This window comes from Oncorhynchus gorbuscha, linkage group LG05, assembly GCF_021184085.1.
Source record: "Oncorhynchus gorbuscha isolate QuinsamMale2020 ecotype Even-year linkage group LG05, OgorEven_v1.0, whole genome shotgun sequence".
Taxonomy (NCBI): Eukaryota; Metazoa; Chordata; class Actinopteri; order Salmoniformes; family Salmonidae; genus Oncorhynchus; species Oncorhynchus gorbuscha.
Window position 1 is genome coordinate 13,471,747 of NC_060177.1, and position 27,762 is coordinate 13,499,508.

The following is a 27,762-nucleotide window of genomic DNA, read 5'->3' on the forward strand; positions in this document are numbered from 1 at the left end:
AGCTGAGTCATCTAATAGGGATTACTAGAATACCTTCATGAACGTGTGTGTGCCATTAACGAGCTGAGTCATCTAATAGGGATTACTAGAATACCTTCATGAACGTGTGTGCCATTAACGAGCTGAGTCATCTAATAGGGATTACTAGAATACCTTTATGAACGTGTGTGCCATTAACGAGCTGAGTCATCTAATAGGGATTACTAGAATACCTTTATGAACATGTGTGCCATTAACAAGCGGAGTCATCTAATAGGGATTACTAGAATACCTTCATGAACGTGTGTGTGCCATTAACGAGCTGAGTCATCTAATAGGGATTACTAGAATACCTTCATGAACGTGTGTGCCATTAACGAGCTGAGTCATCTAATAGGGATTACTAGAATACCTTCATGAACGTGTGTGTGCCATTAACGAGCTGAGTCATCTAATAGGGATTACTAGAATACCTTCATGAACGTGTGTGCCATTAACGAGCTGAGTCATCTAATAGGGATTACTAGAATACCTTTATGAACGTGTGTGCCATTAACGAGCTGAGTCATCTAATAGGGATTACTAGAATACCTTTATGAACATGTGTGCCATTAACAAGCTGAGTCATCTAATAGGGATTACTAGAATACCTTTATGAACGTGTGTGTGCCATTAACAAGCCAAATCTTTTGCACCACTAGTTGTCCAATTCAATCCAGTGTAAAAACACATTTCATTGGTCCATTATGCCATACATTCAAAAATGCTTTACACAGCAAAAGTAAAGTTACTAGTTGTCAATAAGCACAACATCCACCATGTCAGACTACTGTATATTGGCCTCGTCTAAAATGTCTGAGTTCTTCGATATAATTTAATTGACACAGTTCAGAACAAATTAAGGCAATTTAAAACACTGGGGCAATAAAGTTGTATTTATTCAAACAGTTCTATACACATACAGTAGTTAAATTCAGACAAGTCAAGTCTCAAACTTGCTTAAAAGAAACAAAAAATGTTTTCCATCTGCCACCAGAGGTCAGCCAAGCCACAGAGGGGCCTGCTATTGCACTCTGGGTAATATAGGCATAGCAAATATGAGAAACGGACTAATGTTCTCAGCAAGCCCAGTCACAGGAACAACTCATTCAGCATTGTTTTAATATATTTTTTTTACACAGTTTGACAGTCCAATAACAAGGGAGAATGGAAAGCATGCTGCAGAAGGACACAGTTTTCTATAAAATATAGTCTAAGAAAACAGATGGCACAGAGATCTACTCCCTTTAAAGGATATTGCCTGAAGATCATGCAGACCAACAACCAACTCTTTTCACATTTAAATAAATCTAAATTTTAGGAAGAGTTTTTTGGATTAAACAAAGAATCAATATTGTTCATGCTAGTACACTACAGAACTAAATGAGACTTCAGCTACTTGAGCCTTAGCCTACTCGGATTGTAACAAAGACAAAGAGTACTTGGACATACTATTCTAAATAGAATTGCATGCCATACAAATGCTTTCACAGCAGAAACAAACACTGTTACACAAGTAGCTGCCATTAAGCTCAGCATCCAGCATGCTACTGTGGCTCTCACTACTGTACATAGTGGCCTTGTCTTTTCTAGTTTTAGAAAAGGGAGTAGTGGAACGAGCGTCTGATTTCCCTTCTATCCAGTACAGTTGTAGTTTTAGTCTATATGGCTCTTTTCTATTATTACACTGTACAGCCCAGCATTGGAAGGCACATAATTTACAACTAACATGCATACAGTAGGATACACACAGTAGTGTTTTCAGACTGACAAACCAGACAGGGGAATAGGGATTTTGTTTGAAGGTATGAACATCTTATATAGTGGGCTGTAGTGGTCATTTAGCTAAAACAAGGGGCGAAGTGGTTTCATGCTTTAGGTGAGTGGTACATTTCATTGGCATCGTCGGTGGATGTTATGGAAGTATTCACACAAGGCACTTCGTGCCAGACACACGGGAAGGAGGATGTGCATCAAATATAAATATGTGTACAACCAAGTTCTATGGGGAGAGGTGTCTGTCGGTCTGTGTATGAATGTTGAGAGGGAGCTTGAGAAGGAGTCTAAGAGGGAGGAGAGTCAGCAGATTGTTTGTGGGGAGGTGTGTGTGCGTGCTTGCATGTTTGTATCAGTAGTGGAGGGAGAGGAAGTGACAAGGAATCAGCGGTTGTGGTCCTCGACTCCTCCGTCCATGGTCGCGGTCAGTCACAGCACACCAGCAGACGGACGGGGAGACCAGACAGGGGGTGGTTGGCGCGCTCAGCCACGGCCCGCCTGGCTGACTCCTCGCTGGGGAAGGTGATCAGGGCCTCGCCGCTACGCTGACCGCTGAAGTTGTACAACAGGAGGACGGCGTCCGGCTGGAGCTGGAGGCAACAAACCACAGGAGATGGAGAGGTGGAGAGTCATGGAGAGAGAGAGAGAGAGAGACAGAGGGGATAGAAGCCATACCGCTCAGTCATTAGCACCATCCCAACACCAGGGGGCCACAATCTGGCAAAGGAGAGAGGAGATCCTGCACTGATCAACCCAGTAGAGTTGGAGGAGATCCTGCACTGATCAACCCAGTAGAGTTGGAGAGGAGATCCTGCACTGATCAACCCAGTAGAGTTGGATGAGTCAGACGAGAAACCACAGGTCAATGCAATTCCTTCTAATGCATGCTTCCCTTTAGAAGAGCTACAGTCCAAAAGCAATCCCCTGATCAGTCTGTGTGAGTAGGTTAGCACACTCAGGTCAAGGGCTAGATGGATGAGCAGAAGAAGGGAGAGAGCGAGGAGGAGGAGAGGAAGGGAGAGAGCGAGGAGGAGGAGAGGAGAAACAGTCACTCTGGAGCACACTTGATTTCACGTTAGGCAGGTGGACCGGAAGGCAGGCAGGCAGGCAGGCAGGCAGGCAGGCAGGCAGGCAGGCAGACGGGGCCATGTGAGGTACAGGGTAGGCTGGTAACTTACCCAAGTCTCCCTACAGACAGAGCCACTCTTTGGGCTGGATCAGACTCCTGGTCTGTCCCTGACTCATCTGAACCATGCTGCTGTAGTCTTCAGGAGAGTACTACAGTGTAATGAGGTTCACAGTCAGACAGGGGGACTTGATAGAGCATTATATACACACACACACACACACACACACACAGCACATAAATACAAATCACACTTAAATTTATGTACACCACAAGTCCCAAACAACCCACCTAAAAACTGTCTTTGGAACATACAGTGGGGCAAAAAAGTATTTAGTTAGCCACCAATTGTTCAAGTTCTCACACTTAAAAAAAATGAGGCCTGTAATTTATCATCATAGGTACACTTCAACTATGACAGACAAAATGAGAAAAAAAAACAGAAAATCACATTGTAGGATTTTTTATGAATTTATTTGCAAATTATGGTGGAAAATAAGTATTTGGTCAATAACAAAAGTTTAGCTCAATACTTTGTTATATACCCTTTGTTGGCAAAGTTTTCTGTAAGTCTTCACAAGGTTGTCACACACTGTTGCTGGTATTTTGGCCCATTCCTCCATGCAGATCTCCTCTAGAGCAGTGATGTTTTGGGGCTGTTGCTGGGCAACACGCACTTTCAACTCCCTCCAAAGATTTTCTATGGGGTTGAGATCTGGAGACTGGCTAGGCCACTCCAGGACCTTGAAATGCTTCTTACGAAGCCACTCCTTCGTTGCCCGGGCGGTGTGTTTGGGATCATTGTCATGCTGAAAGACCCAGCCAAGTTTCATCTTCAATGCCCTTGCTGATGGGAGGTTTTCACTCAAAATCTCACGATACATGGCCCCATTCATTCTTTCCTTTACACGGATCAGTCGTCCTGGTCCCTTTGCAGAAAAACAGCCCCAAAGCATGATGTTTCCACATATGCTTCACAGTAGGTATGGTGCTCTTTGGATGCAACTCAGCATTATTTGTCCTCCAAACACAGCGAGTTGAGTTATCAAAAAGTTATATTTTGGTTTCATCTGACCATATGACATTCTCCCAATCTTCTTCTGGATCATTCAAACGCTCTCTAGCAAACTTCAGATGGGCCTGGACATGTACTGGCTTAAGCAGGGGGACACGTCTGGCACTGCAGGATTTGAGTCCCTGGCAGGGTAGTGTGTTACTGATAGTAGGCTTTGTTACTTTGGTCCCAGCTCTCTGCAGGTCATTCACTAGGTCCCCCCCGTGTGGTTCTGGGATTTTTGCTCATTTTGACCCCACGGGGTGAGATCTTGTGTGGAGCCCCAGGTCAAGGAAGATTATCAGTGGTCTTGTATGTCTTCCATGTCTTCCATTTCCTAATAATTGCTCCCACAGTTGATTTCTTCAAACCAAGCTGCTTACCTATTGCAGATTCAGTCTTCCCAGCCTGGTGCAGGTCTACAATTTTGTTTCTGGTGTCCTTTGACAGCTCTTTGGTCTTGGCCATAGTGGAGTTGAGTGTGATTGAGGTTGTGGACAGGTGTCTTTTATACTGATAGCAAGTTCAAAACAGGTGCCATTAATACAGGTAACGAGTGGAGGACAGAGGAGCCTCTTAAAGAAGACGTTACAGGTCTGTAAGAGCCAGAAATCTTGCTTGTTTGTAGGTGACCAAATACTTATTTTCCACCATAATATGCAAATATATTCATTTTAAAAAATCCTACGATGTGGTTTTCTGGGTATTTTTTCTAATTTTGTCTGTCATAGTTGAAGTGTACCGATGATGAAAATTACAGGCCTCATCTTTTCAAGTGGGAGAACTTGCACAATTGGTGGCTGACCAAATACTTTTTTGCCCCACTGTACATACAGTTTAAGTCAGAAGTTTACATACACCTTTACCAAATACATTTTTTTTAACTAAAAGTTTCACAATTCCTGACATTTAATCCTAGTAATAATTCCCTGTCTTAGGTCAGTTAGGATCACCGCTTTATTTGAAGAATGTGAAATGTCAGAATAATAGGAGAGAATAATTTAATTCAGCTTTTATTTCCTTCACCACATTCCCAGTGGGACAGAAGTTTACATGCACTCAATTAGTATTTGGTAGCATAGTCTTTAAATTTTTTAATTTGGGCCAAACATTTCGGGTAGCCTTCCACAAGCTTCCCACAATACGTTGGGTGAATTTTGGCCCATTCCTCCTGACAGAGCTGGTGTAACAGTCAAGTTTGTAGGCCTCCTTGCTCGCACACACAGTTCTGCCCACAAATGTTCTTGAGGTCAGGGCTTTGTGATGGCCACTCCAATACCTTGACTTTGTTGTCCTTCAGCAATTTTGCCACAACTTTTAAAGTATGCTTGGGGTCATTGTCCATTTGGAAGACCCATTTGCAACCAAGCTTGAACTTCCTGAGTTATGTCTTGAGAGGTTGCTTCAATATATCCACATAATTTTACTTCATGATGCCATATGTTTTGTGAAGTGCACCAGTCCCTCCTACAGCAAAGCACCCCCACAACATGATGCTGCCACCCATGTGCTTCACGGTTGGGATGGTTTTCTTTGGCTTGCAAGCTTCCCCCTTTTTCCTCCAAACATAACGATGGTTATTATGGCCAAACAGTTCCATTTCTTTGTTTCATCAGACCAGAGGACATTTCTCCAAAAAACACCATCTTTGTCCCCATGTGCAGTTGCAAACCGTAGTCTGGCTTTTTTTATGGCGGTTTTAGAGCAGTGGATTCCTCCTTGCTGATTGGTCTTTCAGGTTATGTCGATATAGAACTCGTTTTACTGTGGCTATAGATACTTTTGTACCTGTTCCCTCCAGCATCTTGACAAGGTCCTTTGCTGTTGTTCTAGGATTGATTTGCACTTTTCGCGCCAAAGTACATTCATCTCTAGGAGACAGAAGGCATCTCCTTCCTAAGCGGTATGACGGCTGCGTGGTCCCATGGTGTTTATACTTGCGTACTATTGTTTGTACAGATGAATGTGGTACCTTCAGGTGCTTGGAAATTGTTCCTAAGGATGACCCAGAATTGTGATCTACGGATTTCTTTTGATTTTCCCATGATGTCAAGCAAAGAGGCACTGTGTTTGAAAGTAGGCCTTGAAATATATCCACAGGCACACCTCTAGTTGACATCATTTATCAGAAGCTTCTAAAGCCATGACATTTTATGGAATTTTCCAAGCGGTTTAAAGGCACAGTCAACTTAGTGTATGTAAACTTCTGACCCATTGTAATTGTTATACAGTGAATTAATCTGTCTGTAAACTATGGTTGGAAAAATGACTTGTGTCATGCAAAGTAGATGTCCTAACCGACTTCCCAAAACTATAGTTTGTTAAGAAATGCGTGGAGTGGTTGAAAACAAGATTTAAAGACTCCAACCTAAGTGTATGTAAACTTCTGACTTCAACTGTACATGCATTCACTACAAGTGTAATGTAAGACACCAATCCACCACTCAGAACAGTTCCTCACCCAAACGGAGTGCTCAGTCAAGACAGCACAACACGTTTCTAATTGATCCAGACAGCAGAAACCAGGGGACAACCGGTCAGGATGAGTTTAGTGGTTTAGCCAAGAGTCAGGACTGAACTCAGCAACACCCTCTCTTTAGCATATACACATACACAGTGTGTAGGACTGTAAAGCACTACAGTAACTGGTCAGGTGTTCTCACATGCTGGGAGCTTAGAGTTACCCCGAGGAAAACACACACACATATATGACATTAAAATATTTTCTAAACAAACCTTTAAGAGCACAGAGACCCAAACCTTTAACAAAAACACCTCAGTCCCATCCCTATATCCTCAGGCTAAAACACCTAATACACCTGCCCAACCAGCACAGTCAGTCACAGTACTGTGAGAGTTCAGTTCATACCTCCTCTGTAGACTCACTCCGCCAGTCAGCCAATGAGGGAGAAGCAAGAAAAGGGGAGAGCACAAGTGCACACGTCCCTTATTGAATATGCTGCATGGTTTGTGTTGCAGTAAAGCATTCTGGTTGCTAATATATGAGCACACTGACTGTTCAATTCTGAATGATGGGTTTGCCTACAGGCTTGTAGTTAAACATAAAGCTGGTTTTGTCATGAGGTGGGGGAATTATACAAATATGCTATTAATGAATAAGGGTTTGGACAGTTTGTCCAGGTATTTATTAATTTGTGTGTATTGTTTTATATTACTGCACTGTTGTAGCTAGAAACATAAGCATTTCACTGCACCCGTGATAACATCTGCAAATTGTGTACATGACCAATAATATTTTATGTAACAAGCCATAATGTTTTTTTTAATTTTATTTTAAAAATGACCTTTATTTAACTAGGCAAGTCAGTTAAGAACAAATTCTTATTTTCAATGACGGCCTAGGAACAGTGGGTTAACTGCCTGTTCAGGGGCAGAACGACAGATTTGTACCTTGTCAGCTCGGGGGTTTGAACTTGCAACCTTCCGATTACTAGACCAACGCTCTAACCACTAGGCTACCCTGCCGCCCCAGGTACCGACAGTAGAGTCCTACACGGGTCAGTTCTGGAGCCTCACCCGCCCAAAACCAATTCAGAGCCCCATCTGACGAAAGATTTTTCTCCTCAACCTGATCCACCTGCATAGAATTGCCTATAGCTGACAAAACCTTTACATTCAATATTGTTTAGATAATCAAATAATTGAATTGAAACATTCGATTCTTGGAATTGTTTATAGGCTGCAATTATACATTTATAGGCTATAGCCTACTCAAACTTTAACCAGCGCACCGGTTTAAACTTCATATGGCCTGCGTATGGTCCAAATGAACAAAAGCCTGAATTAACTGATATTAAACTGAATTGGCCCACTTTAAACAAATACCTGCTTGCAAGTTTTGCTGTCTGCATAGCCACTCCATCTACCGGGTTGTTGTCCTGGTCCACAATGACTCACGCAGCACCTGTTTCCACTATGGTGTATTTCATAACCTTTTTATTTCTCCGGTTAGGCCTACGTTAGCCTTTTTCACGTGAGCTAGGCTAGCCCGGGAAAGGACACTTGGCAAGGTATTCACGTGGGGGGGATAAAACACAAGGTTCAGCACCACACAATGGACAGTTCCCTGATCCACTGCGTGCATGGCTGGTAGCCTACATGTCTGCCTCACCGCTCACAGAATGGAATTCGCAAAACACAATAAGCTCCAGGGTTTGTAAAAAAATATATTATCTTGATTTAAAATGCTTCAGACCAGCAAAATAATTGTTCTGAACTGAGAGCCGACCCGTGGGTTGAAATAACTTTTTCATTGCACCCGCTAGCTGATTTTGTTTTTGCAGGTCAATCGCAGGGAGCTGACCAGATGCAGGACTCTAACCAACAGCTCCTAAACCAGACAGACACAGCCCCTTATTTCCAACTCATTTGCAGTTATACTCCTTTTATACATGTCAGTGAATAACTGGCAGGGATGTTGTTAAACCATGGGGGCTGTTTGCATTTCAAATTAGGGAGGTGTTAAAACAATGGAAGTGTTCATGAATTTACCTGAATAAAAGCAGAGAACCAATCACACAGACCCAATACCTGTATTTTGGTTACAGCATCTGTGAACATGCAGGAATCATGACTAGGTCTTAGGTGGCTTTTAATTTGCCATGTTTTTTTACCCCCACAAAAAAGCTGCCATGATAAAATTATGGGATCTTTGTATATGAAAGGGACAATACACAAAAAAAGAGTGGCGAAGAAAATCAACCAAGACACATTAAACTGCAATGGAGTTTGAGACGGGGACTGGGGACTATGGAGGGAGAAGGAGAGGTTAGTAGTGGGGGTCATATTGGAGGTTCTGACCTGGTATCCCTGGAAGAAGCTGAGGATGTCTTTGACCCCGGCGTTGTAGGGCAGACCCTGCATCCTAACTAGAGCGCCGTGCTGGGGCATCATGGGAGAGGCAACGTGGCCTTGGGCATGGGGCTGCTGGGCCGCTAACGCTACTGACCCTGGAGGAGACGCAAAGTAGCTCATCGTGGAGGGAGAGACTGGGGGGCTAGAGCGAGAGAGAAACGCATTTATTTTTCTTTCTTTGGAAGCAGGTGTACATTATTCAGAAGATGTTCCAGTGTCAAAATCAATTCCAAACATGGCACTTTGAACTGCATACATACATGAAACACACATGACAAAAGAGGATGTACAGTTCATATTGACAAAACCCGAAAGGGAAATGGTTGTGTAGTTCGCACTAACCTGGGGTAGCGCGCAGTGTAGTTCGCACTAACCTGGGGTAGCGCGCAGTGTAGTTCGCACTAATCTGGGGTAGCGCGCAGTGTAGTTCGCACTAACCTGGGGTAGCGAGCAGTGTAGTTCGCACTAACCTGGGGTAGCGAGCAGTGTAGTTCGCACTAACCTGGGGTAGCGAGCAGTGTAGTTCGCACTAACCTGGGGTAGTACGCAGTGTAGTTCACACTAACCTGGGGTAGTACGCAGTGTAGTTCACACTAACCTGGGGTAGTACGCAGTGTAGTTCATGTTCATGTTCATGTAGAACTGTGCAGGGTGATGCTGTGGGGGGTAGTAGGCCAGGGTGGGGGTGGGGTGGGGGCTGTGTGGGGGCTGGGGTGTTCTGGGGGTGGCCAGTAGGGGGGGCTGGTACAGAGCAGCCTCAGAGAGCATGGCGGGAGAAGGGAACGCAGCATAGGCCGGAGGAGCCAGACCTGGGGAGAGGACAGAGAGCGAAGTTCAGAATCTCAGATACAACCACACAGGAACATTGGATCCTTATCATAGCCTCAATATTACTACACCATCATGCCTAAGCCTGCACATCAAACATCACGCTGAACCATCACACAGCTCCCAGCGGCATACAACATCAATCAAATGTATTTATAAAGCCCTTTTTACATAAGCAGTTGTCACCGGGTGCTTACACAGGAACCCAGCCTAAAACCCCAAAGAGCAAGCAATGCAGCATGGTCACTAGGAAAAACTCTAGTTTTACATATGATTGATAAGACTATGTTAGTCACATAAAAGCCTCAAGGTAGTATTGTACTCAGTTGCTCCAGTTCTGTCCTTGATGTTACCCTAACCCTACAACATAAACACAGTGAGGGATGGAGGGAGGTTGTGTATTTACACACAAACAGGCTGTATGGGTCTGTTGCCACATTGACACAAAACACAGTCAGATGACCTTGTGGGTTGAGGGCGGGTTTGCAGGTACACTCCCCAAACCAATCTGGCAACTCAAGTGACCTTGTTGGGCTGAAGGCACCGAGTGACCTTGTGGGGATGAGCGTTCCCAGGTACACTCTGCTACCAACCTGGCAACCCGAGTGAGTGACTGTCATAACTCCAGGTCAAGCCAGTGAGATTAGTTGTCAAATACGAGGTTGAATAAATGGAAACAAAGTTGACAGCAAACAGCCTTTTGAGCAACTGCTCTCAAAGTGTGTCCATCAGAATTCACAACAGCCAATAGCCACACCAAGAGTGTGCACTGCCTTCTAGTGATATGATAAGCAGGAATCTCTATAGCAACAGGGCACTAATAGAACAAAGTACACTGGGATAGATAGACACACGCACTTTAACCATGTGTATGCAAACAAACCCGTCAGTGTTTTAATGGGTGTGTTACAACTAATATGGAGTGCAAAATTACTACAGCTAACCCTGCCTGTGTAATACACTGCTCAAAAAAATAAAGGGAACACTAAAATAACACATCCTAGATCTGAATGAATGATATATTTTTATTGAATACTTTTTTCTTTACATAGTTGAATGTGTTAACAAAATTACACAAAAATTATCAATGGAAATCAAATGTATCAACACATGGAGGTCTGGATTTGGAGTCACACTCAAAATTAAAGTGGAAAACCACACTACAGGCTGATCCAACTTTGATGTAATGTCCTTAAAACAAGTCAAAATGAGGCTCAGTAGTGTGTGTGGCCTCCACGTGCCTGTATGATCTCCCTACAACGCCTGGGCATGCTCCTGATGAGGTGGCGGATGGTCTCCTGAGGGATCTCCTCCCAGACCTGGACTAAAGCATCCGCCAACTCCTGGACAGTCTGTGGTGCAACGTGACGTTGGTGGATGGAGCGAGACATGATGTCCCAGATGTGCTCAATTGGATTCAGGTCTGGGGAACGGGCGGTCCATAGCATCAATGCCTTCCTCTTGCAGGAACTGCTGACACACTCCCGCCACATGAGGTCTAGCATTGTCTTGCATTAGGAGGAAACCAGGGCCAACCGCACCAGCATATGGTCTCACAAGGGGTCTGAGGATCTCATCTCGGTACCTAATGGCAGTCAGGCTACCTCTGGCGAGCGCATGGAGGGCTGTGCGGCCCCCCAAAGAAATGCCACCCCACACCATGACTGACCCGTCGCCAAACCGGTCATGCTGGATGATGTTGCAGGCAGCAGAATATTGTCCATGGCGTCTCCAGACTGTTACGTCTGTCACATGTGCTCAGTGTGAACCTGCTTTCATCTGTGAAGAGCACGGGGCGCCAGTGTCGAATTTGCCAATCTTGGTGTTCTCTGGCAAATGCCAAACGTCCTGCACGGCGTTGAGCTGTAAGCACAACCCCCACCTGTGGACGTCGGGCCCTCATACCACCCTCATGGAGTCTGTTTCTGACCGTTTGAGCAGACACATGCACATTTGTGGCCTGCTGGAGGTCATTTTGCAGGGCTCTGGCAGTGCTCCTCCTGCTCCTCCTTGTACAAAGGCGGAGATAGCGGTCCTGCTGCTGGGTTGTTGCCCTCCTACGGCCTCCTCCACGTCTCCTGATGTACTGGCCTGTCTCCTGGTAGCGCCTCAATGCTCTGGACACTACGCTGACAGACACAGCAAACCTTCTTGCCACAGCTCCCATTGATGTGCCATCCTGCACTACCTGAGCCACTTGTGTGGGTTGTAGACTCCGTCTCATGCTACCACTAGAGTGAAAGCACCGCCAGCATTCAAAAATGACCAAAACATCAGCCAGGAAGCATAGGAACTGAGAAGTGGTCTGTGGTCCCCACCTGCAGAACCACTACTTTATTGGGGGTGTCTTGCTAATTGACTATAATTTCTACCTGTTGTCTTATCCATTTGCACAACAGCATGTGAAATGTATTGTCAATCAGTGTTGCTTCCTAAGTGGACAGTTTGATTTCACAGAAGTGTGATTGACTTGGAGTTACATTGTGTTGTTTAAGTGTTCCATTTATTTTTTTTGAGCAGTGTATGTTCCCTGAACAAACCATAAAAAAAGGCATAACTTTGACTGAAACATGCTTGTTTATTATTAAAACGGACATTTCTGAAAGCTACTTGTCCTGTTGTCCTTGCTACATATTCTCCTGTTTACGTGATATGTTCTGAAACATCAATGGGACAGGCAGTGACTCAACTAGGTCTATTATGGACTTACAGGGTAGTTTGCAGGGTGGAGGGGACAGGCCGCTGCGGTTCAGTGTTCCTCCCATCAGGACGAAGCTCATCTCCTCAGTAGAACACTGGAACACCTCCACATAGCGGTCCTTCATCATCTTCTTGTGGCACTTCTGGGCCACCATGAACGCCCTGTCAGCTGACCTCATCTGAATGAAGGCGTCACCTGAGGGACGACCCTGGAGAGGAGAGGGAGGTTAGAGATGAGTGATGCTCTGATGGAAGGGTTAGGGTGGGAACTTTGGTCACATCTCAATAGTGTAGAGATGCTTCCGAATCCTCGGCTTGTACCCATCACTTAATCTACACTAAGTATTTAATATAAGATGGGGGAAAGTACCATGGCGTGTGTGTGTACCAACCAGTACCTGTTGGTTGAGCACCATATGAACTCCATGTGGTTTAATATCAATAGTGTGTTCTCCCATGAACTCCAGTATATCCTCTATAGCAGCAGTGTAGGGTAAACCTCGCAAACGGACACAGTCCCGCGTGCTGCCAGTCGCCAGGTAGGGGGGCGTGGCCAAGACCGGCATGGGGACCATGGAAGAGGGCAGCGTGGAGATCAGAGGGGTGGACATGTAACGGTTCAGGACCTAACAGAGGGCAGAGGTCAAAAGCTCAGACGACAAAGTCGGCACCGACTTCATTATATTGCTGTGTTTGTGGTGTTGAGTCATGTTGACATTCATTCACAAGAGGCTTTGATATAATAGTCAAACAAACAACTCCTGTGTCACGACACGAATACCATCCTCCAGCAAACTGACTCATGGGGACCGCATTCTATACCGTATCACCTATAGCCCTTCAACTTTAGTCATGTCTTACACTGTAAACACAATAGTCATTGCACAACAAATTAGAGAACTGGTTAAATATGGAGAAAGACGTTAATCGCCAGTAGTCCTCCTTTCTAAAGAAATGATCTCAAGTGACAGGCAGTGCCTAGAATACTGTACCTGTTGGACCTCAACTGTCTTTAAAACGCTCCATGCATTTCTACCTCACAGTGACGGTCTACTATAATATAACTGTTGCACCTTGGCTGCAGTACAAGGGTGCAACAGGTATGGCAATGATGCATCTTTGATAGTAGGTTAAGTAGTAAATAAACCCCATTGAGTCCCTAGATGCCATACCTGTTGGACCTCTGCTGCAGTGCTTCTGAACAGCTCTACATTCTACTACACCTATAAACAGTGACGGATGTGTTTTACCTGTTGGACCTCTGCTGCAGTGCTTTTGAACAGCTCTACATTCTACTACACCTATAAACAGTGACGGATGTGTTTTACCTGTTGGACCTCTGCTGCAGTGCTTCTGAACAGCTCTACATTCTACTACACCTATAAACAGTGACTGTGATGCGTTTCACCTGTTGGGCCTCTGCTGCAGTGCTTCTGAACAGCTCAATGTATCTCTTGCCCAGGATCTGCTTGTGTTTCTTCAGGGCATTCAGAGCATACTCTTCACAGGAGAACAGGACGAAGGCGTCGCCTGTGGGCCGCCCGTCAGGGTACTTTACGAAGAGTAGGCCATCGCTGGCGTCCGTCACGGGGCTGTCGGCCCCCAGGAAGGTCAACACGTCCTGGGGAGAGGCAGTGAAGGGAAGACCCCTCATCCTGATGATCACCTGGTTCTCCTTGGACAGGAACTGGGCCACCTCGTTGGATGTGCCTACAGTCACACAGAGGGAGAGGAAACAGAGTTAGCTATAAGTGAGAAGACCTTTAGCTAATTACTTGGTCCCTTTAACATGCACATTATTGTTGCTTATTGCCACTAATAAATAAAATGATAAAATGCATTACATCACTTTAAAATACAAGAGTAGACATTAAAACAAGAGCAGTGAGTCAGAGTCTAGGGCAAACAGTATCTGCTGAAAGTCCAATGTCTTGACAGATATTATAGATCTCCAGTCGACTGGCTAGAGTCCACAGACAGACACTCGTGTCTCTCCCCCTGCTCTCTCTCCTGTATCAGCTCTGCTCTTTGTCTATTCACGCCCCCTTTGTATGGCCCTGAGCTGGGCCTTTCACTGGCCGCCGGGAGGATGAGGAGAGACACTGTCGGCCAGGGGTAAAGTTACCTTCCTCCAACTAGCCTCTGAGGGGTGAGGGTGAGGCCCACAAAGCACCTTTCATTCCCCCAGGATAAGCCAGGCAACTGCAGCGGTACAGGGCGGAGGAACAGGGAAAGCCCCTCTAGTCAAGGGGAAAGAGGGAAGGGGGGGAAAAAAGGGGGGGGGGTGAAATCTGACCTCCAGCGATCTTGAGGAATTCCTCTCCTGTGGCTTTGTATACCTGTGAGGATGAGAGGAGACTTTTAGCAACTCCAAATGGCCTTTCATCTGACCAGTGCAACATGCATTGTGCTACAGTTGGAAAGCATGACACCTTTTTCCTCTGTAACAGTATTGGCTGCATAGCCGATGCTGTAACGGTATTGGATCCATTAGTGAAGCAACAGCATTAGTATGGCTGTGTTAGATGTAGGGGCTGCTGTGTTAGATGTAGGGGCTGCTGTGTTAGATGTAGGGGCTGCTGTGTTAGATGTAGGGGCTGCTGTGTTAGATGTAGGGGCTGCTGTGTTAGATGTAGGGGCTGCTGTGTTTATATGTAGGGGCTGCTGTGTTTATATGTAGGGGCTGCTGTGTTATACGGATGCTGACCTCAATGTATCTGCTGCCCATGTGGTGTTTGTGTCTCTCCAGGGCCAGGTCTCTGTGCTCCTGGTTGATGAACCGAACCAGTGCTTCACCATTCCTCCTGCCCTGGGCGTTCAGACAGAGGGCCACACCACCCCTGAAATACACAGGGAGAGGTTGGAGGAAAGGTCAGAACAATTTGACCCTCTATGGAGACGAAGCTGCACGTACAACTTCCTGTGGGTATTAGTCGCCAATTCTCAGTGGAACCGTGGCTTAATCACGACACACAGTCATGTTTTGGTAACATACTTGGCAATGTTGAGGCCCTTGAAGAAGCGGGCGATGTCCTGGTCAGAGGATTGCCATGGCAACCCCCTGGCTCTGATCACTGTCTCACTGTCCACTGGCTCGGTCTTACTGCTGCAGGGGACAAACCAGGGGGGCACAGTCAACATGGGGAACGGTGTTTAACAGTTACACACTAAACTCAATGCTGTATGAGACAGAGAAAGTCATGTTCAGAAACTCTTGAATACAATGTAAATGGACTTGAATAGTACTTCTATATTGTTAAAAACCAAAGTGTTTCAGTAAGTTGTCTTCGTCAGAGAGAGACATGGTAAAAATTGGGACTTATGCAGTTTAACAGTCTACTTCACACTACTCTAGCACGGCAACACACATGCCAGGGGTTGTCAGGGCAATGGGTATTGGACACCGTAGTGGGATTTGTGTGGTGCTATTGGATAGCCAGTTAAGTACTTAATGGCAAAGTTGGAGTGGTTTAATGACACGCTTGTGGTTTCCCTTGTTGCTGTAATCAATGCTACGAGCCTGGCTCTGAACATGGGAGGGACGGTTGGTTAGGCTTCAACTGCAGTAAACACTAAACAACAGGTTTAGTATAGAGACGTGGCCACACAACCTGGTTGAGTGAGGTTACATAAAGTCGATGCACTGAGAATATACATACCATGCTCCCGATTCAAGCTTATACTTCACAGCTTCAAAGCATGAGAATTTGTGGTCTGCAAGAGATTAAAACACTAATTTACAATATGGATCAAACTTCAATCCACATTTACAATCAAAAGGACCATACTGATAAAAAATAACTTCACATTAGGCTTGACATTGGATCCGCCAACAGAAGCCAATCAACTTCACTTATATTCAGACTGAACAATACAACAAATGTTGTTTGTAAGTGTTGCTCCACGCTGCCAGGTTGTTTCATGCTCAACAGGTCTGGTCTGCCAGCCTGCAACTTCAGCAGCATTCCTGTTAGCCACCTAGCATAGAGAGATTGACAGGGCTGTGGGGTGGCCAGGTGGGACTGGCACAGACCGAGAGCGGGGGGAAATGCGATAGCAAAAGAGGAGAGAGATGTATAGACTTACTGTATGGCTCAGCCAGGATGTGCAGGGAGAGCTGGACCATACACCTCACCTCCTTCAGCCCCATCACCTGCTCTGACAGGGGAAGTTCTGGGATGCACACATCTACACACATGTAAGGATGTTTTATCAGTCGTTTATATAAGTACTAGGAACAAATGAGATTACATTTCATCTGACTGACTTACATTCTAGCATAGAGTGCAGTGTTAGGTCCTGGACCTGTCCAGCATTGGGACAACATTTGTGAAACTCTTTCCTCACATCCACAAAGGAGTAGAAACACTCCGGAAGGACCAGGTTCTGAAACAGACACACAACAGGTAGGTCAGTCATTAGTCCATTCAACATTCACTGAATAGTAGTGTACTCTGTAGACAGACCTCATGAAAAGAAGAGATAATAGGAGTGATGCAATGAAGGAGGGAGCCAGGAATAGGTGGCATAAAGAGGGGATGAGATATAATAATATAATAATATATGCCATTTAGCAGACGCTTTTATCCAAAGCGACTTACAGTCATGTGTGCATACATTCTACGTATGGGTGGTCCCGGGGATCGAACCCACTACCCTGGCGTTACAAGCGCCATGCTCTACCAACTGAGCTACAGAAGGACCACGAGATAAAGCAGGGGAAAAAAATGTGACATGAAGCCATCTACGGATGATTGTGTGGATAGCTAGCATTTCTGTGCAGAATATGATGTTACTGCTCAACACAAGCACAGGAGAAATACTGCTAACTGTGACCCAGGAATTACAACTTACACACGTGGCTAAAAGGTCAAATGTAAAGAACATACACAAACAAATACCAGACTCATTATCTGAAATGAATTATAGCATTGTGCCTACTTCACCTGAACAAAGTCCAAGAGACTGATTAACATAATACATTTTCCATATATATATCACACACACACGACCGTTCAAAAGTTTGGGGTCACTTGGAAATGTCAAGTGTTTTTTAAAGCACATTTTTTGTCCATTAAAATAAGAAATACCTTGTAGACATTGTTAATGTTGGAAATGACTATTGTAGCTGGAAATGTCTGTTTCTAAAACTAGACACTAATGCACTTGTCCTCTTGCTCAGTTGTGCACCGGGGCCTCCCACTTTTTCTATTCTGGTTAGGGCCAGTTTGTGCTATTCTGTCAAGGGAGTAGTACAAATTGTTGTACGAGATCTTCAGTATATTCTTTTTCTGAGAAAGGAAGGCTATTCCATGTGAGAAATTGCCAGGAAACTGATGAGTTTCAGAAGAAAGTACTTTGTTTCTGGCCATTTGAGCCTGTCATCGAACCCACAAATACTGATGCTCCAGATACCCATCTAGTCTAAAGAAGGCCAGTTTTATTGCTTCTTTAAATCAGAACAACAGTTTTCAGCTGTGCTAACATAATTGCAAAATGGTTTTCTAATAATCGAATTAGCCTTTTAAAAATAAACTTGGATTAGCTAACACAACGTGCCATTGGAACACAGGAGTGATGGTTGCTGATAATGGGCCTCTGTATGCCTAAGAAGATAGTCCTTTTTTCCCCAGCCATTTCCAGCTACAATAGTCATTTACAACATTAAAAATGTCTACACTGCATTTCTGATCAATTTCATTTTATTAGACAAAATTAGAAAAAAATGGCGCTTTTCTTTAAAAAAAAACAAGGACATTTAAGTGCCCCCAAACGTTTGAACAGTACTGTGTGTGTGTATGCATGTATGCATGAAACAGTTCAAGTCAGAAGTTTACATACACCTTAGCCAGGTACATTTAAACTGAGTTTCACAACTCCTGACATTTAATCCTGGTAAAAATGTTCTATCTTAAGTCAGTTTGGATCACGACTTTATTTTAAGAATGTGAAATGTCAGAATAATTGTAGAGAGAATAATTTCTTTCAGCTTTTATTTCTTTCATCACATTCCCAGTGGGTCAGAAGTTTACATACACTCAATTAGTATTTGGTAGCATTGCCTTTAAACTGTTTAACTTGGGTCAAATGTTTTGAGTAGCCTTCCACAAGCTTCCCACAATAAGTTGTGAATTATGGCCCATTCCTGTTGACAGAGCTGGTGTAACCGAGTCAGGTTTGTAGGCCTCCTTGCTCGAACACGCTTTTTCAGTTCTGTGCACAAATTTTCTATAGGATTGCGGTCAGGGCTTTGTGATGGCCACTCCAATACCTTGACTTTGTTGTCCTTAAGCCATTTTGCCACATCTTTGGAAGTATGCTTGGGGTCATTGTCAATTTGGAAGACCCATTTGCGACCAAGCTTGAACTTCCTGAGTTATGTCTTGAGATGTTGCTTCAATATATCCACCTAATTTTGCTCCCTCATGATGCCATCTATTTTGTGAAGTGCACCAGTCCCTCCTGCAGCAAAGCACCCCCACATTTCACAGTTGGGATGTTTTCTTTGGCTTGCAAGCTTCCCCTTTTTCCTCCAAACATAACAATGGTTATTATGGCCAAACAGTTCTATTTTTGTTTCATCAGACCAGAGGACATTTCTCCAAAAATAATAATCTTTGTCCCCATGTGCAGTTGCAAACAGTAGTCTGATGTTTTTTTACGGTGATTTTGGAGCAGTGGCTTCTTCCTTGCTGAGCGGCCTCGTTTAACTATGGATATAGATACTTTTGTACCCATTCCCTCCAGCATCTTCACAAGGTCCTTTTCTGTTGTTCTGGGATTGATTTGCACTTTTCGCACAAAAGTACGTTCATATCTAGGAGACAAAACGCGTTTCCTTCCTGAGCGGTTTGACGGCTGCGTGGTCCCATGGTGTTTATACTTGCGTATTATTGTTTGTACAGAAGAACGTGGTACCTTCAGGCGTTTGGAAATTGCTCCCAAGGATGAACCAGACTTGTGTAGGTCTACAATTTATTTTTCTGACATCTTGGCTGATTTCTTTTGATTTTCCCATGATGTCAAGCAAAGAGGCACTGAGTTGGAAGGTAGGCCTTGAAATACATCCACAGGTACACCTCCAATTGACTCAAATTATGTCAATTAGCCCATCACAAGCTTCTTAAGCCATGACAATGTTCTGAAATTTTCGAAGTTGTTTAAAGTCACAGTCAACTTTGTGCATGTAAACGTCTGACCCACTGGAATTGTGATAGTGAATTATAAGTGAAATTATTTGTCTGTAAACAATTGTAAAAATTACTTGCGTCGTGCACAAAAGTAGATGTCTTAACTGACTTGCCAAAACTATAGTTGTGGAGTGGTTGAAAAACAAGTTTTAATGACTTCAACCTTAGTGTATGTAAACTTCCGACTTCAACTCTATATGTGGTGGAAATTCCCCTAACTTGGTCAGTAAATAAGGGCAATTATATTTTCTATCAAAATTGCTACATTTTCCCTAAATGGTAGGTTACAAAATCAAGGGCCACTCAATACCTTCTTGGAGGCCTCAGGGTGAAGGGCCTGTCGTATGATGAGGGGCCCGTCAACACACAGTGTGTAGGAGCTTCTGCCCAGAGCCTTCAACTCCGCTGAGACGGACTGCTGGAACTGTAGGGAGAGAATGAAGAAAGATACAAGAGGAGAGTTATTGTGAGAACATACAATGAGTCACACACACAAAACCAACAAAGTAAAGTCATACTTTAGTTATCAGCCAAGTAGCTCCCTATGGTCTTTTAGAGATTCAGTGTAAACCACTTGTGCCCAGCAGACAAACATGGGAGTGCCAATGTCACCTCTGAGCAACCACAGAGTAAAAAGTACTGATTAATTATGCTCTGCTGCAGCAAACTGCTAACTACAAAGGTTTTTATGCTTGGTTTGTTTTAGAATAATAGTGCTCAGGGAGTCCTCTCCCATAAGAATTAGCACAGTGTTTCTAACCTTTAACACTTTAAAATAGGCCAAGTCTTTAGACCTACTGGTACGAACAAGTTCCCTGAACAGGTAGGTTTGTGTTTTCTGGGGGAAGAACAGGTAGGTTTGTGTTTTCTGGGGGAAGAACAGGTAGGGATGTGTCCTGAGATTGACAGATGTGAATAGGTTTTTTAAGGTGTTTGCATAGCAATGAAGCAGACAAGAGGGATTGTGGTGCTAATCAGCACCTGGAACAGGGAGGATTTCACTTAGCAGTTAGACCAAGTCACAACCAGACAGGAAAGGGGAAAACAACCAAACCCAGCCAGGGAAACCAACTGCTGCTTCGCTTCCTATAAAACAATGTTTCCAATCACTAGGCCCTATAAAACACTTACCATGCCCCACAGCAGGGACTCCGAAATAGGTCTGTGTTCAGTAATAATCATTGCATTTAATGTGGCCCATTACTAGTGTTGTGTAAACATTACTGGGGTCTTTTAACAGTCAGACATAACACCTCACCATCACCTCAACCAACAAACTGACCTCACCAATTTGCCAGTTAGTGCTGCCGAATGTGTTTCTAGCTAGGCTGGCTTCCTTCTTTGAGGATATAGTTTTGGTATCCTGTCTATTGGGGGGAGAGTGGGGTAAGTTGAGTCACCCTTGTTTCTAGGAAACCACACATAAAATGTATCTGATCAAATATTGAGGAAGAGGTCGTCATTTTATCGAGTCTGAAGGAAGAAACCACATGGAAAAAGTGGTACGCAAGTTAGGTCCAAAAGATATATATTTTCACCAAGTCAAATTAATGTATTGTGTTAAAAGGTTTCATTATGCTTGTGTCTAAACCACAGTAGGTAATTTTAAGATTGTTCTATACATATATGGGGGTCTCTAAGTTTCAATATGAGGTCCTAAACCCAGCACAGAAGCCTCTATAACAAATGTGGACAAGTTGGACAAGTTGTGTTCTCAAAACTGTTTATGAATTCTGATACACAACATCCTGAAATATATATATAGATACCTTTGTTAGAAAGAAAACTAGATTTCCCTTGACGGACTGATACTGAAAGTAAAAAAATTGCTTAATTTAGCCAACATCAAAATAGGCAACACTTCTCAAATACTCTTTCCATTTCTAATAAACTATTCACCAATTTGTGGTTTGTTTAGCTACTACTCATCACGTTATCTGCTCATTGCGAACTAATTTGCCAGAATCTTACGTAATTATGACATAACATTAAAGGTTGGGCAATGTAACAAGAATATTTAGACTTAGGGATGCCACCCGTTAGATAAAATACAAAACGGTTCTGTATTTCACTGATTTTTATTGATGTATTATATTAAAATAACTGTTCATTCAGTATTGTTGTAATTGTCATTACAAATAAATAAATCGGTATCGGCATTAAAATCATATTCGGGCGACCACCTGGGAGTTCAACTTGAGGGAAATAATTATGTTAATGAGGGGCTCTTATTTCAACTCACTTGCCTTTACCCACAAGCACCATCACACTGGACAAAACAACACTACGCCCCCTATACCATCATATGCATTGTATTGAGACTACAAAAAAAGAGAGTTTTGTTGAACCCTTCATTGCATCTATTGCCTACAGCTATCCTGAACCTCTCACACCCTAAAAGAGATGAGATGTTTGAGTCCTCGTGGTGACCGGGACCAGGATGCTGGGTTGTTGGACAGGTCTGTCTAGCCACATGGAGCTGTGGGATCCCATGCCACTTCAGGGCCTGGTACGCTACATTTCACCATAGTGTGATAACATCTGGGTTAGGAAAGCACTGATACACACAGGAAGCTCATTAGCTAAGGTGGGCCGGTCAGATAGGCCCCTAAGACAACTGACTGGCTTTCTCTGAAAATACTGGCTGCCAAGGATCCAGAGGTCAATGACTCATCATATGGGAGCCATGACAGATGACACACACTGTATGTCATAGGGGTATCAACAGATACGGTAATGTATCTGGTAACATCTATGGTATAGAACCCAGTCATTCAAGTAGTCCCATAGATAATAGGACAAATATTAGCCAAGGAAAGTCTCGACTGACACAGTTGAGTATGTGACAAAGAGAGGAACAAAACAGCACAAACAGGTTGAGGTGCTGTGGAATTCAAAATTATTCCTCTATTTCAGGGGGTAGAGCATCATTCTCAGAAGCCATCGGATATTAAACATTCTTCTGTCACCTCAGACACTGACATGCAAATATCTATCACATTTGTTTAGTTACCAAGAACCCTCTCCACACACACGTACAAGCAGGAACAGACCAGGATGTGAAGGTAGTTGTGGTCAACCTAATGCATGGTGGGTGAGGTGTGGTGTTTGTTAGCTCACGGCTGTTTTCACATCTATGCAGCCTCACCTTGCACAACCAGCAGCAGGATAAGGAATAGAAACAAATGGTTTCAAGGAACTAAGCGACACACCCTTTACTCTATCCTCTCTGCCAAACCAGCATACTATTAGAGCAAACATGTCCAACAGGACAGGCCTAACAAAGGAAACAGGTATTGATAAATATGCCAACACTAGCAGCAAGGCTGTCAGAATAGGAAATGTCAACATGCAACCAATGAGAACGTGCATAGACGGTCACTGTAATATACCTGACCAGCCAACCATTCATTGATTACCATTGGTTTCATTTTCCCCCAATGGGAGGTTCTCTGTTGCACTGTGCCATGGGTGAGTATGAGGTAGGAGTTTAGCCTTGAACCTGGCCCCATCTGTGTTTGCTCTGTGGTATAAGCTATAGTATGAGCTATAGCTGATGTGTTTGCATGGTGTTGAGGCTGGACCCATGGAGAGGAGTAGAGCAGGGGTGGTGATGAGGCTCACGATAAGGGAGTAGAGTGTACCAGGCAGTACTCATGGCTAGGCCTGTTACAGTCACACCACTGTCCCAAACTTTAGTCATTTTATGACTGGACTGTGGAGATTAGATGTTTACAATGCTGGCTCTGTATAGGATCCTCTGGCTTGTTCTCTATAAGGTACAATGCTGTTGGAGAGCAGGAAGGGAGAAGACAGAGGGAGTGTTTTATTGCTGCTGGCACTATCTTTCATTATCTGCTTCTGCTGTGCACCTGCCCCAGTGCCTTCACAACCTGGAACAGGGTGACGCTGCCCCACCTATGAGAGAGACTTAGCAGCACAGAGAGCTGAACATGCTTTGCTCCAGGGTCCCTGGAACACAGCATGTCAGAGCCTGTGTACTATCACTGCACTGATATGAGGCTCTTCACACTCAATACTAGCCCTAATAAGTGAGGGCCTAAGACTGACTGGGGTTCAATAAGTCCAAACCCCAAATGTCTTCCAGACAAACCCATTGATCTGAGAACAGTTAGAGAAACTACAACAGGATTCTGACTTTTTATTTTTATAAACTCAATCTTAGGGAGAGAAATGTGTTGATATGCTGAATCGAAGGCAGGCTACAAGCCCACAAGGAACAGTAGTTATTTAAAGACCGACCCCCCCCCCCAAATGGAAAGGGTGCAGCCCAGCTCTAATCTCTATCGACATTTTTCTCAGACTGAATAAATCTTTCACCAAAGAAAACAAATCTGCATCCTTGGCTTGGCTACTCTGGCCTTATGACATTGACAGGTCCACTGAGATATGATCTCTGCTAGGTTAGTTAGCGATTCCTACAACCCCAAAGGCAGTCTCTCGTATGACTCACATTAGCTGAATGTCTCCATTCCTCCACTGATTGCCTGACTTAAATCAATAGAGACAAATAAATAAACTAAACCTGACCAATGGCAAGAGAAAGTGACCTAGCAGACAGAGGTAAGCCAGTAAAAAATTTATTTTTCTGGTTAATCTTTAAAGGGTCCACAGTCCCACAAAACAAATGAATTGGGATGGCTTGCAGGTATAGAAACTCAAACTAGAGATTACTTCAGCAATCAGCAGTGAGAGCATCTTGCGGTACGGATCTACTCTAAATCTATAGTGTGTCAACAGCAAGAGCACTGTCAAACTCAGGGTCTATATTGCAAAATGTTGTTGAGGAAGGACTGGTCACTTCAACAAACCTGCTTGTTGCATGGGAGAGGACCACAGCATTGAGTCAGACAGCGTCTCTAATCGTAACCCTAAATCACAAGGAGAGTCTGGTAATATGGGGTTTACAATTATTGAAATACTGATTTGGTGTAACTACCTACCTACAGAGTGGATGGGATTTGGTGTAACTACCTACCTACAGGGTACAATACAAATACTCTCAACACTGCAGGCAGACAGAGCGGTTGAGAAACACGTTTGGCAACATAAGCCCTTCTTTTGTCAAAACATACCAGGGGAGGTGGAACCTGAAAACACTTACATCCTGGTCATCATAAACAGGAAAACTGCCTTATCGCACAACTACCTGGCCTGAGAAAACAGGTACTGGGCTATGGCAAGGGGTCTCTGTCACTCCCACACTTTCTCTCTGTCCTCTCTACCCAGCAGGGGTATTTCTTTGCATTCCCAGGTAAACATTCAGTCTTCCAGATGTCTGCCGCTCGCATCAGTCTGGGACAAGACTAGACCTGCTTGCCTCCCCGTCCCTACCTCAACCCCACGGCAGTCACTGCTTAGCCAAGCAAGCCTACTCAAACCAGCAACTACACTGAGCCGGTCCCAAATGACACCCTATTCTCATAGGGCTCTGGTCAAAAGTAGTGCACCGTAGGGAATAGGATACCATTTTGGATTGAACTACTCACGGCCTGTCAGAGTTTAAAAGGCCAAACAGCAGTCAAACCAAGTGGAATCATTTGTAAAGGTCAGATACCTTTCAGGGGTTTCCATTTGTTGAGAAAAATAGACACACCTTGACATTTACCTAAAGCTTCATCAAGCTTGTCCTGTTACCTCCCTCCAGGTGGTTGGTGACACAGACCATTTGAATGCTGTCATTCTTATCATGCATGGTTGTTTTTGCCAGTTAAAGTTCAGCCATATTATTATCATATTAACGATTAAATGCTTTGTTCAGCATCTTAAGCTTTTCTTTGGAGTCAGGTTTAAAATATTTAAGTCTGAGAATGCAGGAAAGCAAAGGACAAGACTCCAGATTTGAGTTCTAAAATGTTTCAGGCCTGAACAGGAATCTTTACCAGTAGCCTAATCAGTCTCACCTGTTGCAGAACTTTGTCCAGAGGTTCAACCTTGTAGAGTTCCTCCACAGACAGCCCAGTCTCCTCTTTACTCTGGTCTGTCAACTCCAAAGAGTCGGGCTTCACAAGACGTCTCTGAAGTTTCCCAACCTGTGAAAGGAATCGGTGTTTCACCACGGCATGTGCCACCCATTTTGGTTATAAACTACAGAGTACAGTTTGGTGAAAACGCAACAAATTTCCCAAGTCAGCACTAAACATGGCAGGAGAATTTTATGAACTCAGACCATCAAACAAGCAGTTAATTGTCAACGCACAGTTGTCAATGTCAAGGCGTTGACATATAACCAAAGAGGTATGCTTTCTTTCAACATATATTTAAAGCATTTCACTGAAGTTAAATCTGACAGGTGTAGGCTACACACCCATGAGCCTATCGGTTGGATTAGTTGAGGCCCATGCGCACTTTTAAAACTGTGACCCACAAATAATTACAGAACGCATACCTTTGTTGATTAATATGTCAGCTGTCAAGTTAAAACATGAATCCACTACTAAGGACACAAAAACACTGAAAAGTCAAGAAGAAACCTTTACAACGGGTGAGAAAGTCCGTACCTTTTTCTCAAGTAGATCCACAATTTGCCACACCAAGAGAATTATTTCCCTCTCATCCGAACCCAGTTTACCCCCATTTGCACCAGCTGTTGCCCCAAAGAACACCACCAGAGTATCACTGTGCGAAGCCATCAGGGACCACAAGGGTAAAACTACAATTAAAAGCAAAGATGAAATAAAAATAACACCAGGGTCCACCTTTTTCCAGTGATAAGAGAAGCAAACAAAAGGTCTGGAAATTCAATTGAAGTCAAGTAAACGAATAGGGGGAAAGAAAGATTATTTTCAAGAGGACACGAAAGAGATTTCGACCAAAGACTCTACCTGATCAAGTACTTGAGCGTTTTCTATCCAGAGATACTGGTTTAACTGGTAAAGAAAATTGTTTTCTTTCAAGCGAACTCCATGACAAGCCCAGAATTGTTTTTCCTCCTCGCTATTTTTCTGAGCTACCTGTGTATGATTCAGCCGCTTACTTTCAGTCAAGCTCCCAGGAGTTGGCCTATTGGCCGCATGGCAAAGGTGAGGGCGGGACATAGCGCACCAAAATCTATGTAAACTAACCTGATTGGTTTAGCATGTTTGGCGGAAGTAGTAGCAAATAAGAATCCGGCTGTTCACACACCTTTGAAGTAGTACAGCACCTAACGCCTCTATCACACCGACAGTGTCCTTGCGATTTGGCACACCAGAAGTAAGGCTACATTCAAAACCAAATCAAACGTTATTTGTCACGTGCTTGGCAAACAACAGCTGTAGACTAACAGTGAAATACTTACTTACGCTCCCTTCCCAACAATGTAGAGAAAACAGAAAAATAATAACGAGGAATACATAAACAATGAGTAATGATAACTTGTGGGGTACCAGTTCCAAGTCGATGTGCAGGGGCACGAGGTGATTGAGATAGATATGTGCTTATAGGTAGGGATAAAGTGACTTGAAAATATAATAAACAATAGCAGCAGCATATGTGATGAGTCAAATGCAGTCTCTCAAAGGGGGTCAATGCAGATAGTCTGGGTAGTTATTTGGTTAACTATTTAGCAGTCTTATGGGGTAGAAGCTGTTCAGGGTCCTGTTGGTTCCAAACTTGGTGCATCAGTACTTTGCCTTCCAGCATTGCTTTGCACAGACAGTTGCAATGCATTCTATGTTCTGTGTGGTGCATAGGTTGGATATATCCAAGGTGTGCATCACATTGTATGTGTAGACTTAACAGAAATAGTAGCAAAATGGCAATGTTTAACTTTTGTTGAAAGCATATCCAGTAAAAATGCTGAATTACATAATGAACAAGTTTGACTGCAGAATTTATTACCCAGCATTGATGCAATGATGGTGTCGGTCCATGTTTTTAAAAGAATATAGGAATTTTAGCTTTTCTTGCGCCAAGTTTGAAAGTGAAACTCTGTTCCACCACCTAATACAGAAAATACATGTATATCCCTGGCTGGTAATGACTAACCATCACCAGGTTTGTCAAGCTCCTATTTATTTGCTACATAATCAAATAACATTATATTTGTCACATGCGCCGAATAGAACCGGTGTAGACTTTACTGTGAAATCCTTACGAGCCCTTTCCCAACAATACAGATTTTAAAAGTAAGACAAATTTACAATTTTAAGGAAATAGTAACAAGATAAAATAGCAATAATGAGACTGAATAC

At 43.7% G+C, this 27,762-nt stretch overlaps 1 protein-coding gene across 5 annotated transcripts; it reads right to left on the reverse strand.

Annotated features, from left to right (window-relative positions):
• Positions 1–899: 899 nt before the first annotated feature.
• On the reverse strand, positions 900–26,640 carry LOC124035543 (epithelial splicing regulatory protein 2-like). 5 transcript variants are annotated; one of them, XR_006838758.1, is made up of 17 exons: positions 26,413–26,640; positions 25,492–25,620; positions 19,878–19,991; positions 16,649–16,763; positions 16,464–16,565; positions 16,037–16,091; positions 15,373–15,483; positions 15,085–15,217; positions 14,674–14,716; positions 13,786–14,087; positions 12,776–13,003; positions 12,388–12,586; positions 9,448–9,658; positions 8,796–8,991; positions 6,844–8,545; positions 2,973–3,072; positions 2,347–2,384 (listed from the first exon to the last, which is right to left on the reverse strand). XR_006838758.1 is itself a non-coding variant. In XM_046349010.1 (16 exons), exons 2-16 carry the CDS (start codon positions 26,218–26,220, stop codon positions 2,220–2,222), a joined length of 2,235 nt encoding a protein of 744 aa, XP_046204966.1. In that variant the 5' UTR covers positions 26,221–26,240; positions 26,413–26,554; the 3' UTR covers positions 900–2,219. The 5 variants fall into 5 exon arrangements, 4 of the variants coding, with proteins under 4 accessions (XP_046204966.1, XP_046204964.1, XP_046204965.1 ...); XM_046349010.1 differs by lacking the exons at positions 2,973–3,072; positions 6,844–8,545 and adding an exon at positions 26,089–26,240 and having other exon boundaries at positions 900–2,384; positions 26,413–26,554; XM_046349009.1 differs by lacking the exon at positions 6,844–8,545 and having other exon boundaries at positions 2,246–2,384.
• Positions 26,641–27,762: the final 1,122 nt, after the last annotated feature.